The 15,062-nt window shown below is 40.8% G+C and overlaps 1 protein-coding gene across 1 annotated transcript in view; it reads right to left on the bottom strand.

Annotated features, from left to right (window-relative positions):
• Positions 1-15,062, bottom strand: part of LOC128643109 (rho GTPase-activating protein 4) — a 389,846-nt gene that overhangs the window by 233,907 nt on the left and 140,877 nt on the right. Inside the window, exons 2-3 of the mRNA XM_053696060.1 lie at positions 13,843-14,038; positions 6,272-6,434 (exon numbers count right to left, since the gene is read on the bottom strand). Of these exons, the coding sequence (XP_053552035.1) occupies positions 6,272-6,434; positions 13,843-14,038 (359 nt within the window). The remainder of the gene's footprint in view (positions 1-6,271; positions 6,435-13,842; positions 14,039-15,062) is intronic.

Consider the following 15,062-nt stretch of genomic DNA (forward strand, 5'->3'; position numbering starts at 1 on the left):
CTCTATGGGTATAGTGGTGCGTTTGTTTAAAGTGGAAACCGCTCCCTCGACCTTGGGGACTGTCTGCCATAAGTCCTTTCTGGGGTCGACCATAGGAAACAATTTTTTAAATATGGGGGGAGGGACGAAAGGAATACCGGGCCTTTCCCATTCTTTATTAACAATGTCCGTCACCCGCTTGGGTATAGGAAAAGCTTCTGGGAGCCCCGGGACCTCTAGGAACTTGTCCATTTTACATAGTTTCTCTGGGATGACCAACTTGTCACAATCATCCAGAGTGGATAATACCTCCTTGAGCAGAATGCGGAGATGTTCCAACTTAAATTTAAACGTAATCACATCAGGTTCAGCTTGTTGAGAAATGTTCCCTGAATCAGTAATTTCTCCCTCAGACAAAACCTCCCTGGCCCCATCAGACTGGGTTAGGGGCCCTTCAGAACCATTATTATCAGCGTCGTCATGCTCTTCAGTATCTAAAACAGAGCAGTCGCGCTTACGCTGATAAGTGTTCATTTTGGCTAAAATGTTTTTGACAGAATTATCCATTACAGCCGTTAATTGTTGCATAGTAAGGAGTATTGGCGCGCTAGATGTACTAGGGGCCTCCTGAGTGGGCAAGACTCGTGTAGACGAAGGAGGGAATGATGCAGTACCATGCTTACTCCCCTCGCTTGAGGAATCATCTTGGGCATCATTGTCATTGTCACATAAATCACATTTATTTAAATGAATGGGAATTCTGGCTTCCCCACATTCAGAACACAGTCTATCTGGTAGTTCAGACATGTTAAACAGGCATAAACTTGATAACAAAGTACAAAAAACGTTTTAAAATAAAACCGTTACTGTCACTTTAAATTTTAAACTGAACACACTTTATTACTGCAATTGCGAAAAAACATGAAGGAATTGTTCAAAATTCACCAAATTTTCACCACAGTGTCTTAAAGCCTTAAAAGTATTGCACACCAAATTTGGAAGCTTTAACCCTTAAAATAACGGAACCGGAGCCGTTTTTAACTTTAACCCCTTTACAGTCCCTGGTATCTGCTTTCTGAGACCCAACCAAGCCCAAAGGGGAATACGATACCAAATGACGCCTTCAGAAAGTCTTTTCTAAGTATCAGAGCTCCTCTCACATGCGACTGCATGTCATGCCTCTCAAAAACAAGTGCGCAACACCGGCGCGAAAATGAGGCTCTGTCTATGATTTGGGAAAGCCCCTAAAGAATAAGGTGTCTAAAACAGTGCCTGCCGATATTATTATATCAAAATACCCAGAATAAATGATTCCTCAAGGCTAAATATGTGTTAATAATGAATCGATTTAGCCCAGAAAAAGTCTACAGTCTTAATAAGCCCTTGTGAAGCCCTTATTTACGATCTTAATAAACATGGCTTACCGGATCCCATAGGGAAAATGACAGCTTCCAGCATTACATCGTCTTGTTAGAATGTGTCATACCTCAAGCAGCAAGAGACTGCTCACCGTTCCCCCAACTGAAGTTAATTGCTCTCAACAGTCCTGTGTGGAACAGCCATGGATTTTAGTGACGGTTGCTAAAATCATTTTCCTCATACAAACAGAAATCTTCATCTCTTTTCTGTTTCTGAGTAAATAGTACATACCAGCACTATTTCAAAATAACAAACTCTTGATTGAATAATAAAAACTACAGTTAAACACTAAAAAACTCTAAGCCATCTCCGTGGAGATGTTGCCTGTACAACGGCAAAGAGAATGACTGGGGTAGGCGGAGCCTAGGAGGGATCATGTGACCAGCTTTGCTGGGCTCTTTGCCATTTCCTGTTGGGGAAGAGAATATCCCACAAGTAAGGATGACGCCGTGGACCGGACACACCTATGTTGGAGAAATATATATATATACATATATACACACACACATTTTTTTTCATTTATGCACCAACACAGATAATATATATCAATCTATCTATCTATCTATCTATATATATATATATATATATATATATATATATATATTTATGAAAATTCATTAAAATTATGGGGGGAGATAAAAAACTGTAATTAAAACCCAGAATTCTCTTGTGCATTGGTAACATTGTATATGAGTTATTTCTGGGGAAAAAGAAAGCAGGGATTCTTGCCTAGATGTGCTAATTTCCTATGCAAATATTTACATTGATTTAATTTTGAGACATGGAGGATTTTAATTTCAGTTTTTTATCTCCCCCCATAATTTTAATGAATTTTGGTTTAACCTTGAAAATAGCTTTATCAATGCAGCAACCAGAAATCTATCTCCTACTGATGAGTTCCAAATAGAACGAAACAGGCTGTCTAGGAGTGATTTCTGATTTGCTGCTAAAATCCTGTTAAAAGGATAGCTGTGTTAAAACAGTATTTTTGAAGCAAAAAAAACTGAGAATTTGCATATCTAATTTGCATAGCTTACCCAGAATTTTCTTGTGCATTGGTAACATTGTATATGAGTTATTTCTGGGGGAAAAGCAAGCGGGGATTCTTGCCTAGATGTGCTAATTTCCTATGCAAAAATTGTATTAATTTATGCAAACACACACAAATAAATATATATGTGTGTGTGTGTGTGTGTGTGTGTGTGTGTGTGTGTATGTATACATGTATACACATTCCCTTCTCCTGCTCATAGGAACAGCTACATTTTATTTAAAAGCCCAAATATATATAGTAACTTTTTACCTCTGAACCACAAAATTTTAAGACCAGAGAATTTTTTAGCACTTTTGCTGTAACTCCATTTAGACAGAAATAGAACCCTGTTTTTTGTTTTGTTATTTACCTATTAAAACTATATATTTCTTTTTAGTAGTCAACCCAAGGTATTGAGCTAGGTCCATTTTGGTATATTGCATCTAATCTGACAACCTACCTTCATATGGTAACGAGAGCACGATCAGTGCTGTCTTATCATATAAAGGTTGATTTCTGCCGCTGTCTGCGCTCTTAGCTCCCAGAGCTGACAGCCGGTACCGCAGCATGAGTCAAAAGGTTGGACGAAGCTCCTACATCAACAGGGTACGCTGGGCAAAGTACTCTGTGGCATAGTAGCTACGGCCAGGTGGCTTAAGGAGTTAAAGGGACATTATATTCCTGTGCACAAATACAAAATTATATTGACTAGTCACTAGGCAATTGCATTTCATCATGTTCCTGCAGCTCTTTTCAAATCAGTTCTCTTGTTTTATTAACTTAAAAGGTGCCAGATACTGAAGCTCCGCCTCTTTGTACTGGGGGCTGCCATCTTGCAGCTCAGGTATTCTCAAACCCTGTGACAGAAGCAGTGCAAACTCACAGATCAGTGATATTACAGCTGTATAACATGTTTCAGGTTAGTGTGCATGATACAGAACAGGAGCTGTACATTTTTGCTGTGACTGCTATGCTATATATTATTGTTAAAGGGACACTGAACCCACATTTTTTCTTTCGTGATTCGGATAGAGCATGACATTTTAAGCAACTTTCTAATTTACTCCTATTATCAAATGTTCTTTATTCTCTTGGTATCTTTATTTGAAATGCAAGAATGTAAGTTTAGATGCCGGCCCATTTTTGGTGAACAACCTGGGTTGTCCTTGCTGATTGGTGGATAAATTCATCCACCAATAAAAAATTGCTGTCCAGAGTTCTGATCTAAGAAAAAAGCTTAGATGCCTTCTTTTTCAAATAAAGATAGCAAGAGAATGAAGAAAAATTGATAATAGGAGTAAATGAGAAAGTTGCTTAAAATTGCATTCTCTATCTGAATCACGAAAGAAAAAAAATTGACAGAAAAAAAATCTACTGCTTATTTGAAATTCAGAATAGGTGTTAAATCATTGTCTTTTTATTATGCACTTGTTAATTATACAATTCTACTGCTTTGAGTGGTCCTTTAAGCCATTAAAACAGGAGGACGGATTTGTAAAGAGCTGCAGGAACATAGAAAGTCGTTACTATTCTTTAAAGGGACACCAAACTCAATTTTTTTTTCTTTCGTGATTCAGATAGAGCATGCAATTTTAAGCAACTTTCTAATTTACTCCTATTATCAATTTTTCTTCATTCTCTTGTTATCTTTATTTGAAATCCAAGAATGTAAGTTTAGATGCCAGACCATTTTTAATGAACAACCTGGGTTGTTCTTGCTGATTGGTGGATACATTGATCCACCAATAAAAAAAAACTGCTGTCCAGAGGTCTGAACCAAAAAAAACTTAGATGCCTTCTTTTTCAAATAAAGATAGCAAGAGAATGAAGAAAAATTGATAATAGGAGTAAATTAGAAAGTCGCTTAAAATTGCATGCTCTATCTGAATCATGAACAAAAAAAATTTGGGTTCAGTGTCCCTTTAATAGTTGTGCACAGTAGTTGAAATGTCCCTTTAAATGTCTGAAATGAAGATTGTACATGTTGTAAAAAATAAGGGAAAGAAATCTTCTAAGAGCAGATAAATAAGGAAGCCAGAGAGACTGTAACAAAGTTTGTGCAAATTAGTGGGATCCCTGGAAATAAGGGATGGCTGGGAACCCTAATACACACACACAAAACTCAAACATAAATTCCCCATAAAGTAACGAAAATATTAAAAAGCTTTTTGCTATAAAAAGGTTTTAAATTTATGTCTATTACCAAATGTTCGTAGATCTCATGGTATTCTTCGTTGCTGAGAATAGGTAGCATGTACGTGTCTAGAGCACTATTTGGTAGTGGTTTTACAAGGATGTTTTTAATCAAAACGGCTACCATATAGTGGTTCAGACAAATGTAAGCTCCTGAGCCAACCTACCTGCTTTTCAACAAATTATATGAGAATGAGAACAAAGAAAATTTAATAACAGAAGCTAATTGAAAACTTTTCTAAAAGTGTTTGAATCATGAAAGAAAACAATTAAGTTTTATGTCCCTTTAAAAGGGACATGAAACCCAAATGTTTTCTTTAATGATTCAGATAGAGCATATAACTTTAAAGGGATAGGAAAGTAAGAATTAAACTTGCATGATTCAGATAGAGCATGTAATTTTAAGACACTTTTAAATTCACTTCTTTTTTCAAATGTGCTTCGTTCTCTTAGTATCCCTTGTTAAAAAATGAATACGCACATATCATGCACTAGTGGGAGCTGCTGCTGATTGGTGCATAGATGTGTTCAGCTTCCTGTCAGTAGTGCAATGCTGTCCCTTCAGCAATGGATAACAAGAGAATGAAGCAAATGTATTAATAGAAGTAATTTGAAAATTTGTTTAAAATTGTATGTTCTATCTGAATCATAAAAGAAAATATTGTGGTTTACTATCCCTTTAAATAACTTTCCAATTTACTTCTATTATTAATTTTGATATCCTTTATTAAAGGAGCAGCAATGCACTACTTGTAACTAGCTGAACACATACAGTAAATAAGCCAATGATATGAGGGTTATATGTGCATCCACCAATCAGCAGCTAGCTCCCTGTTCCTGAGCCTACCTAGGAATGTTTTTCAACAAAGGATACAAAGAAAAGGAAACAAATTAGACAACAGAAGTAAATTGGAAAGTTGATTAAAATCATATGCTCTATATGAATCATGAAAAAAAGGTTTTTGGGTTTTATTTCCCTTAAGTGCATTCGCAAAAACGTACCAGCCTATTAACCGCGTTCCTAGATTGCATAGAGGACAGGGAGAATATGCCACTTTCGGCATAAACATTTGCTATTAAATAGGTATAAATATAATATTTAAAATATATTGACAACAAATATATTGGCCAAACGTCCCATTTTTCCCTAACAGAATATCTCTAGAATTGGGGTAATATTCAGATAGCTCAACATTTTCTCAACAGTTTTCAAAGGTTACGATGACTAAATCAATGCTCAGTTGTAATCAAGGGAGTGGTAATTCCCATATAGGGCTACATTACGAGTGGAGCTGTAGTTTGTGCTCCTGTTTCGGAGCATTAACTTCCCTAGACGGAGGCTTTTTGCGTGCGTTGGGTAGCACGCATATTGCAAGTTGAAATTAAAACGTTTTTGCATGAGCGCTAACCCGAAACGTTCAAAAGCCGAAGTCCGAATATTGTAACCTGAAGTTGTGCTATCCCGACGCTCGTGAAATTAAATTGTGATCAAGAGAATGTGTTTACTTTCAAATCATAATATATGCGCACTACTTCCAACGCGATCAAACAGCCGCGATAAAACCCATTTCGCTCGTGTGCAACAGATAGTGCGCCACTCGTAATTTAGCCCATGGTAGGTGATCCTCAAAGGTCAAAAGCGCTTACCTTCTTGGCGAGGCGGGAGATATCTTCTCCAATGTGTGTGAGACGTGGTATAAGGTGTCCAGTGTACACATCGCTCAGAGCAGCATGATCGCGGCTCTCTTGACGCGTCTGATTTAAAATCGAGTACCAGCAATTGACAGGTGATAGTACATGTTGCTCCTTCCTAACAGAGGAGAGAAAAAAAAACAGAATTTATGTTTACCTGATAAATTACTTTCTCCAACGGTGTGTCCGGTCCACGGCGTCATCCTTACTTGTGGGATATTCTCCTCCCCAACAGGAAATGGCAAAGAGCCCAGCAAAGCTGGTCACATGATCCCTCCTAGGCTCCACCTTCCCCAGTCATTCGACCGACGTAAAGGAGGAATATTTGCATAGGAGAAATCATATGATACCGTGGTGACTGTAGTTAAAGAAAATAAATTATCAGACCTGATTAAAAAACCAGGGCGGGCCGTGGACCGGACACACCGTTGGAGAAAGTAATTTATCAGGTAAACATAAATTCTGTTTTCTCCAACATAGGTGTGTCCGGTCCACGGCGTCATCCTTACTTGTGGGAACCAATACCAAAGCTTTAGGACACGGATGAAGGGAGGGAGCAAATCAGGTCACCTAGATGGAAGGCACCACGGCTTGCAAAACCTTTCTCCCAAAAATAGCCTCAGAAGAAGCAAAAGTATCAAATTTGTAAAATTTAGTAAAAGTGTGCAGTGAAGACCAAGTCGCTGCCTTACATATCTGATCAACAGAAGCCTCGTTCTTGAAGGCCCATGTGGAAGCCACAGCCCTAGTGGAATGAGCTGTGATTCTTTCAGGAGGCTGCCGTCCGGCAGTCTCGTAAGCCAATCTGATGATGCTTTTAATCCAAAAAGAGACAAGAGGTAGAAGTTGCTTTTTTGACCTCTCCTTTTACCAGAATAAACAACAAACAAGGAAGATGTTTGTCTAAAATCCTTTGTAGCATCTAAATAGAATTTTAGAGCACGAACTACATCCAAATTGTGCAACAAACGTTCCTTCTTTGAAACTGGATTAGGACACAAAGAAGGCACGACTATCTCCTGGTTAATGTTTTTGTTAGAAACAACTTTCGGAAGAAAACCAGGTTTAGTACGCAGAACCACCTTATCTGCATGGAACACCAGATAAGGAGGAGAACACTGCAGAGCAGATAATTCTGAAACTCTTCTAGCAGAAAAAATTGCAACCAAAAACAAAACTTTCCAAGATAATAACTTAATATCAACGGAATGTAAGGGTTCAAACGGAACCCCCTGAAGAACTGAAAGAAATAAATTGAGACTCCAAGGAGGAGTCAAAGGTTTGTAAACAGGCTTGATTCTAACCAGAGCCTGAACAAAGGCTTGAACATCTGGCACAGCTGCCAGCTTTTTGTGAAGTAACACAGACAAGGCAGAAATCTGTCCTTTCAAAGAACTTGCAGATAATCCTTTCTCCAAACCTTCTTGAAGAAAGGATAGAATCTTAGGAATTTTTATCTTGTCCCAAGGGAATCCTTTAGATTCACACCAACAGATATATGTTTTCCATATTTTGTGGTAGATTTTTCTAGTTACAGGCTTTCTGGCCTGAACAAGAGTATCAATGACAGAATCTGAGAACCCTCGCTTTGATAAGATCAAGCGTTCAATCTCCAAGCAGTCAGTTGGAGTGAGACCAGATTCGGATGTTCGAACGGACCTTGAACAAGAAGGTCTCGTCTCAAAGGTAGCTTCCATGGTGGAGCCGATGACATATTCACCAGGTCTGCATACCAAGTCCTGCGTGGCCACGCAGGAGCTATCAAGATCACCGATGCCCTCTCCTGATTGATCCTGGCTACCAGCCTGGGGATGAGAGGAAACGGCGGGAATACATAAGCTAGTTTGAAGGTCCAAGGTGCTACTAGTGCATCTACTAGAGTCGCCTTGGGATCCCTGGATCTGGACCCGTAGCAAGGAACCTTGAAGTTCTGACGAGAGGCCATCAGATCCATGTCTGGAATGCCCCACAATTGAGTGATTTGGGCAAAGATTTCCGGATGGAGTTCCCACTCCCCCGGATGAAATGTCTGACGACTCAGAAAATCCGCTTCCCAGTTTTCCACTCCTGGAATGTGGATTGCAGACAAGTGGCAGGAGTGAGTCTCCGCCCATTGAATGATTTTGGTCACTTCTTCCATCGCCAGGGAACTCCTTGTTCCCCCCTGATGGTTGATGTACGCAACAGTCGTCATGTTGTCTGATTGAAACCGTATGAACTTGGTCTTTGCTAGCTGAGGCCAAGCCTTGAGAGCATTGAATATCGCTCTCAGTTCCAGAATATTTATCGGGAGAATAGATTCTTCCCGAGACCAAAGACCCTGCGCTTTCAGGGGTCCCCAGACCACGCCCCAGCCCACCAGACTGGCGTCGGTCGTGACAATGACCCACTCTGGTCTGCAGAAGCTCATCCCCTGTGACAGGTTGTCCAGGGACAGCCACCAACTGAGTGAATCTCTGGTCCTCTGATCTACTTGTATCGTCGGAGACAAGTCTGTATAGTCCCCATTCCACTGACTGAGCATGCACAGTTGTAATGGTCTTAGATGAATTCGCGCAAAAGGAACTATGTCCATTGCCGCTACCATCAAACCTATTACTTCCATGCACTGCGCTATGGAAGGAAGAGGAACAGAATGAAGTATTTGACAAGAGTTTAGAAGTTTTGATTTTCTGGCCTCTGTCAGAAAAATCCTCATTTCTAAGGAGTCTATTATTGTTCCCAAGAAGGGAACCCTTGTTGACGGAGATAGAGAACTTTTTTCTACGTTCACTTTCCACCCGTGAGAACTGAGAAAGGCCAGGACAATGTCCGTGTGAGCCTTTGCTTGTGGAAGGGACGACGCTTGAATCAGTATGTCGTCCAAGTAAGGTACTACTGCAATGCCCCTTGGTCTTAGCACCGCTAGAAGGGACCCTAGTACCTTTGTGAAAATTCTTGAAGCAGTGGCTAATCCGAACGGGAGTGCCACAAACTGGTAATGCTTGTCCAGAAATGCGAACCTTAGGAACCGATGATGTTCCTTGTGGATAGGAATATGTAGATACGCATCCTTTAAATCCACCGTGGTCATGAATTGGCCTTCCTGGATGGAAGGAAGAATTGTTCGAATGGTTTCCATTTTGAACGATGGAACCTTGAGAAACTTGTTTAGGATCTTGAGATCTAAGATTGGTCTGAACGTTCCCTCTTTTTTGGGAACTACGAACAGATTGGAGTAGAACCCCATCCCTAGTTCTCCTAATGGAACAGGATGAATCACTCCCATTTTTAACAGGTCTTCTACACAATGTAAGAATGCCTGTCTTTTTATGTGGTCTGAAGACAATTGAGACCTGTGGAACCTCCCCCTTGGGGGAAGCCCCTTGAATTCCAGAAGATAACCTTGGGAGACTATTTCTAGCGCCCAAGGATCCAGAACATCTCTTGCCCAAGCCTGAGCGAAGAGAGAGAGTCTGCCCCCCACCAGATCCGGTCCCGGATCGGGGGCCAACATCTCATGCTGTCTTGGTAGCAGTGGCAGGTTTCTTGGCCTGCTTACCTTTGTTCCAGCCTTGCATTGGCCTCCAGGCTGGCTTGGCTTGAGAAGTATTACCCTCTTGCTTAGAGGACGTAGCACTTGGGGCTGGTCCGTTTCTGCGAAAGGGACGAAAATTAGGTTTATTTTTGGCCTTGAAAGACCTATCCTGAGGAAGGGCGTGGCCCTTGCCCCCAGTGATATCAGAAATAATCTCTTTCAAGTCAGGGCCAAACAGCGTTTTCCCCTTGAAAGGAATGTTAAGCAATTTGTTCTTGGAAGACGCATCCACTGACCAAGATTTTAGCCAAAGCGCTCTGCGCGCCACAATAGCAAAACCAGAATTTTTCGCCGCTAACCTAGCCAATTGCAAAGTGGCGTCTAGGGTGAAAGAATTAGCCAATTTGAGAGCATGAATTCTGTCCATAATCTCCTCATAAGAAGAATCTTTATTGAGCGCCTTTTCTAGTTCATCGAACCAGAAACACGCTGCTGTAGTGACAGGAACAATGCATGAAATTGGTTGTAGAAGGTAACCTTGCTGAACAAACATCTTTTTAAGCAAACCCTCTAATTTTTTATCCATAGGATCTTTGAAAGCACAACTATCTTCTATGGGTATAGTGGTGCGTTTGTTTAGAGTAGAAACCGCCCCCTCGACCTTGGGAACTGTCTGCCATAAGTCCTTTCTGGGGTCGACCATAGGAAACAATTTCTTAAATATGGGGGGAGGGACGAAAGGTATACCGGGCCTTTCCCATTCTTTATTTACAATGTCCGCCACCCGCTTGGGTATAGGAAAAGCTTCGGGGGGCCCCGGGACCTCTAGGAACTTGTCCATTTTACATAATTTCTCTGGAATGACCAAATTCTCACAATCATCCAGAGTAGATAACACCTCCTTAAGCAGAGCGCGGAGATGTTCCAATTTAAATTTAAATGTAATCACATCAGGTTCAGCTTGTTGAGAAATTTTCCCTGAATCTGAAATTTCTCCCTCAGACAAAACCTCCCTGGCCCCCTCAGACTGGTGTAGGGGCACTTCAGAACCAATATCATCAGCGTCCTCATGCTCTTCAGTATTTTCTAAAACAGAGCAGTCGCGCTTTCGCTGATAAGTGGGCATTTTGGCTAAAATGTTTTTGATAGAATTATCCATTACAGCCGTTAATTGTTGCATAGTAAGGAGTATTGGCGCACTAGATGTACTAGGGGCCTCCTGTGTGGGCAAGACTGGTGTAGACGAAGGAGGGGATGATGCAGTACCATGCTTACTCCCCTCACTTGAGGAATCATCTTGGGCATCATTTTCTCTAAATTTTGTGTCACATAAATCACATCTATTTAAATGAGAAGGAACCTTGGCTTCCCCACATACAGAACACAGTCTATCTGGTAGTTCAGACATGTTAAACAGGCATAAACTTGATAACAAAGTACAAAAAACGTTTTAAAATAAAACCGTTACTGTCACTTTAAATTTTAAACTGAACACACTTTATTACTGCAAATGTGAAAAAGTATGAAGGAATTGTTCAAAATTCACCAAAATTTCACCACAGTGTCTTAAAGCCTTAAAAGTATTGCACACCAAATTTGGAAGCTTTAACCCTTAAAATAACGGAACCAAAGGGGAATACGATACCAAATGACGCCTTCAGAAAGTCTTTTCTATGTATCAGAGCTCCTCACACATGCATCTGCATGTCATGCTTCCCAAAAACAAGTGCGCAATAGAGGCGCGAAAATGAGACTCTGCCTATGATTAGGGAAAGCCCCTAGAGAATAAGGTGTCCAATACAGTGCCTGCCGGTTATTTTACATAATTCCCAAGATTAAAATAATTCCTCAAGGCTATGAAGTATAAAATATGCTTATATATAAATCGTTTTAGCCCAGAAAATGTCTACAGTCTTAAAGCCCTTGTGAAGCCCTTTTTTTCTTTATGTAATAAAAATGGCTTACCGGATCCCATAGGGAAAATGACAGCTTCCAGCATTACATCGTCTTGTTAGAAATGTGTCATACCTCAAGCAGCAAAAGTCTGCTCACTGTTTCCCCCAACTGAAGTTAATTCCTCTCAACAGTCCTGTGTGGAAACAGCCATCGATTTTAGTAACGGTTGCTAAAATCATTTTCCTCTTACAAACAGAAATCTTCATCTCTTTTCTGTTTCAGAGTAAATAGTACATACCAGCACTATTTTAAAATAACAAACTCTTGATTGAATAATAAAAACTACAGTTAAACACCAAAAACCAAAAAACTCTAAGCCATCTCCGTGGAGATGTTGCCTGTACAACGGCAAAGAGAATGACTGGGGAAGGCGGAGCCTAGGAGGGATCATGTGACCAGCTTTGCTGGGCTCTTTGCCATTTCCTGTTGGGGAGGAGAATATCCCACAAGTAAGGATGACGCCGTGGACCGGACACACCTATGTTGGAGAAAAGGTGAAAATCCTGGAATTCAGGTTATATCTTCCTCCAGTGAGGTCTGGATTACACAATCCAGAATGTGGAGACATTAAGAGTTACTCAGACAGGATCATGGGGTGTCTGGGTTACTTAGTAAGAATCTAGATTAGGGTTACACAGAGACGATCGGGGAGGTTAGGGATACATGGACAGGATTTGGGAAGATTTGGGTTAGTCAAACAGGATCTGGTGTTATGCAGTGAGGATCTGGGGAGGTTAGGTTTATACAGACAGCATTTGGGGGGTAGGTTTACAGTCAGACAGGGTCTGGGGGTGTAGCTTTCCACAGACAGGATCTGGGGGTGTAGGTTACTACAGACAGAATCTGGGGGGTTAGGTCTCCACAGACAGGATCTAGGCAGCTAGGTTTCCCTGGACGGGATCGGGGGGGGATTAGATTTCCACAGACAGGATCTGGGGGGTTAGGTTTACACAGACATGATGGGGGGGTAGGTTTACACAGACAGGATCTGGGGGAGGGGGGGGTTAGGTTTACACAGACAGGATCTGGGGGGTTAGATTTACACAGACATGATGGGGGGGTTAGGTTTCCACAGACAGGATCTGGGGGGGGGGTAAGATTTCCACAGACAGGATCTGGGGGGTTAGGTTTACACAGACATGATGGGGGGGGGTAGGTTTCCACAGACAGGATCTGGGGGAGGGGGGGTTAGGTTTACACAGACAGGATCTGGGGGGTTAGGTTTACACAGACATGATGGGGGGGGGGGGGTTAGGTTTCCACAGACAGGATCTGTGGGGGGTGGTGGGGTTAGATTTTCACAGACAGGATCTGGGGGGTAGGTTTAAACAGACAGGATCTGAGAAGTTAAAGAATCAGTTAATACATTGGATTTGCATAATCAACAAATGCATGATAAAAAGACAATGCAATAGCACTTAGTCTGAACTTCAAATAAGTAGTAGAATTTTTTCTGACAAATTTCAAAGTTATGACTATTTCCACTCCTGTAACATGTGACAGCCATCAACAAATCACAAATGCATGTACGTATATTCTGCAAATTCTTGCACATGCTCAGTAGGAGCTGGTGACTCAAAAAGTGTAAATATAAAAAGACTGTGCACATTTTGGTAATGGAAGTAAATTGGAAAGTTGTTTAAAATTGCATCCTCTATCTGAATAACAAAAGAAAAAATTTGGGTTCAGTGTCCCTTTAATTTTGACTTGCGTGTCTCTTTAAGCACTGAGGAGGTTGGGGCTGCTCAGTTAGGCTCTAGGAAAAGTGTGACTACATAATCAGGATAAAAGAGGCTACACATTTCTAGTTAGGGCGGAGGTTAGGTTATTATACAATCAGCAGCAGACATTAGGCAGGTAAGGATTATACATTGAGGCCTCAGGTAAACAAGAGTTATATATCTGGGTGATGAGCAGCTATAACTGTGACTGGGATAACAAACAAACCCTGGAATGTAAAGTTTACACGGAACAGGATTCTGCAGACAGAGATAGCGCAGGCATTGCCTGGGTAGGTAACAGTCGTGATCTGGCAAGTAAGAGTTATTCTAACCTGAAGTTGTGATGCTCCTTGGAATTGCGGATTTTCGAAGAGAATCGGTCGCTCAGTTTTTCCAGGCTACGGGAGTATTCTAGGTTAATCTCAGATTTTCTGCGCAGAAACTCGGACATGTCCTGCAGCAGCAACTGCCGGAAATCCACCTGTGCGTCCAAGCACTTTACCTGCTCCACCAGCTGTATACGGATTTCTGAGGAGAGAGACAAGAAACGTCTTCAGTAACACTAGGCGCTCTCAGTAAGCGGCTGTACTGGGGATGATACCAAATTCATTTAAAAGTAAATATATTTAGAACAATTAAACAGACTGTACTAATATATTAGTGGAGCTTAACTGTTAAAGGGACATAATGCTCATATGCTAAATCACTTGAAACTGATGCAGTATAGCTGTAAAAAGCTGACAGGAAAATATCACCTGAGCATCTCTATGTAAAAAATGATGATATTTTACCTCACAATTTCCTCAGCTCAGCAGAGTAAGTTCTGTGTAAAAAGTTATACTTCACCTGCTCCCAGCTGCAGGTAAAAAAATTAAAAAAATGAAGAAATGAACAGCAGCCAATCAGCATCAGCAGTGCTGAGGTCATGAACTCTTACTGTGATCTCATGAGATTTGACTTAACTCTCATGAGATTTCATAGTAAGCTTCCTTTACCTGATTGGTGAAATAATGAGAGTTCACGATGCTCATCCTTTCAGCTGTCCCAGGACAGACACACTAATATGCTGCTTAGAAATCCTTTACAATGGGAGGTGGCTACTGAGGATTTTTTGAGGTAAAATATATTTCTTTTTTACATAGAGATGTTCAGGTGATATTTTCTAGTCAGCTTTTTACAGCAATGCTGCATCACTTTCAAGTGTTTAAACATTTGGGTATTATGGCCCTTTAAAGGAAAAGTAAACACCTTTACACGACAAGACATTTATGTTGTGCTGCTGTAGAATAACATATCCATAATCAGCCACATTTTCATAACAAATTAAAGGGATAGTCTAGTCAAAATTAAACTTTCATGATTCAGATGGAGCATGCAATTGTAAGCAACTTTCTAATTTACTCCTATTATCAATTTTTCTTCGTTCTCTTGGTATCTTTATTTGAATGTAAGCTTAGAAGCCGGCCCATTTTTCAGCACCTGGGACGCTCTCTAAATGTAGCCACCAATCAGCAAGCGCTACCCAGGTTCTGAACCAAAAATGGGCAGGCTC

The sequence above is a fragment of the Bombina bombina genome, chromosome 12, assembly GCF_027579735.1.
Source record: "Bombina bombina isolate aBomBom1 chromosome 12, aBomBom1.pri, whole genome shotgun sequence".
In the NCBI taxonomy this organism is placed as follows: domain Eukaryota; kingdom Metazoa; phylum Chordata; class Amphibia; order Anura; family Bombinatoridae; genus Bombina; species Bombina bombina.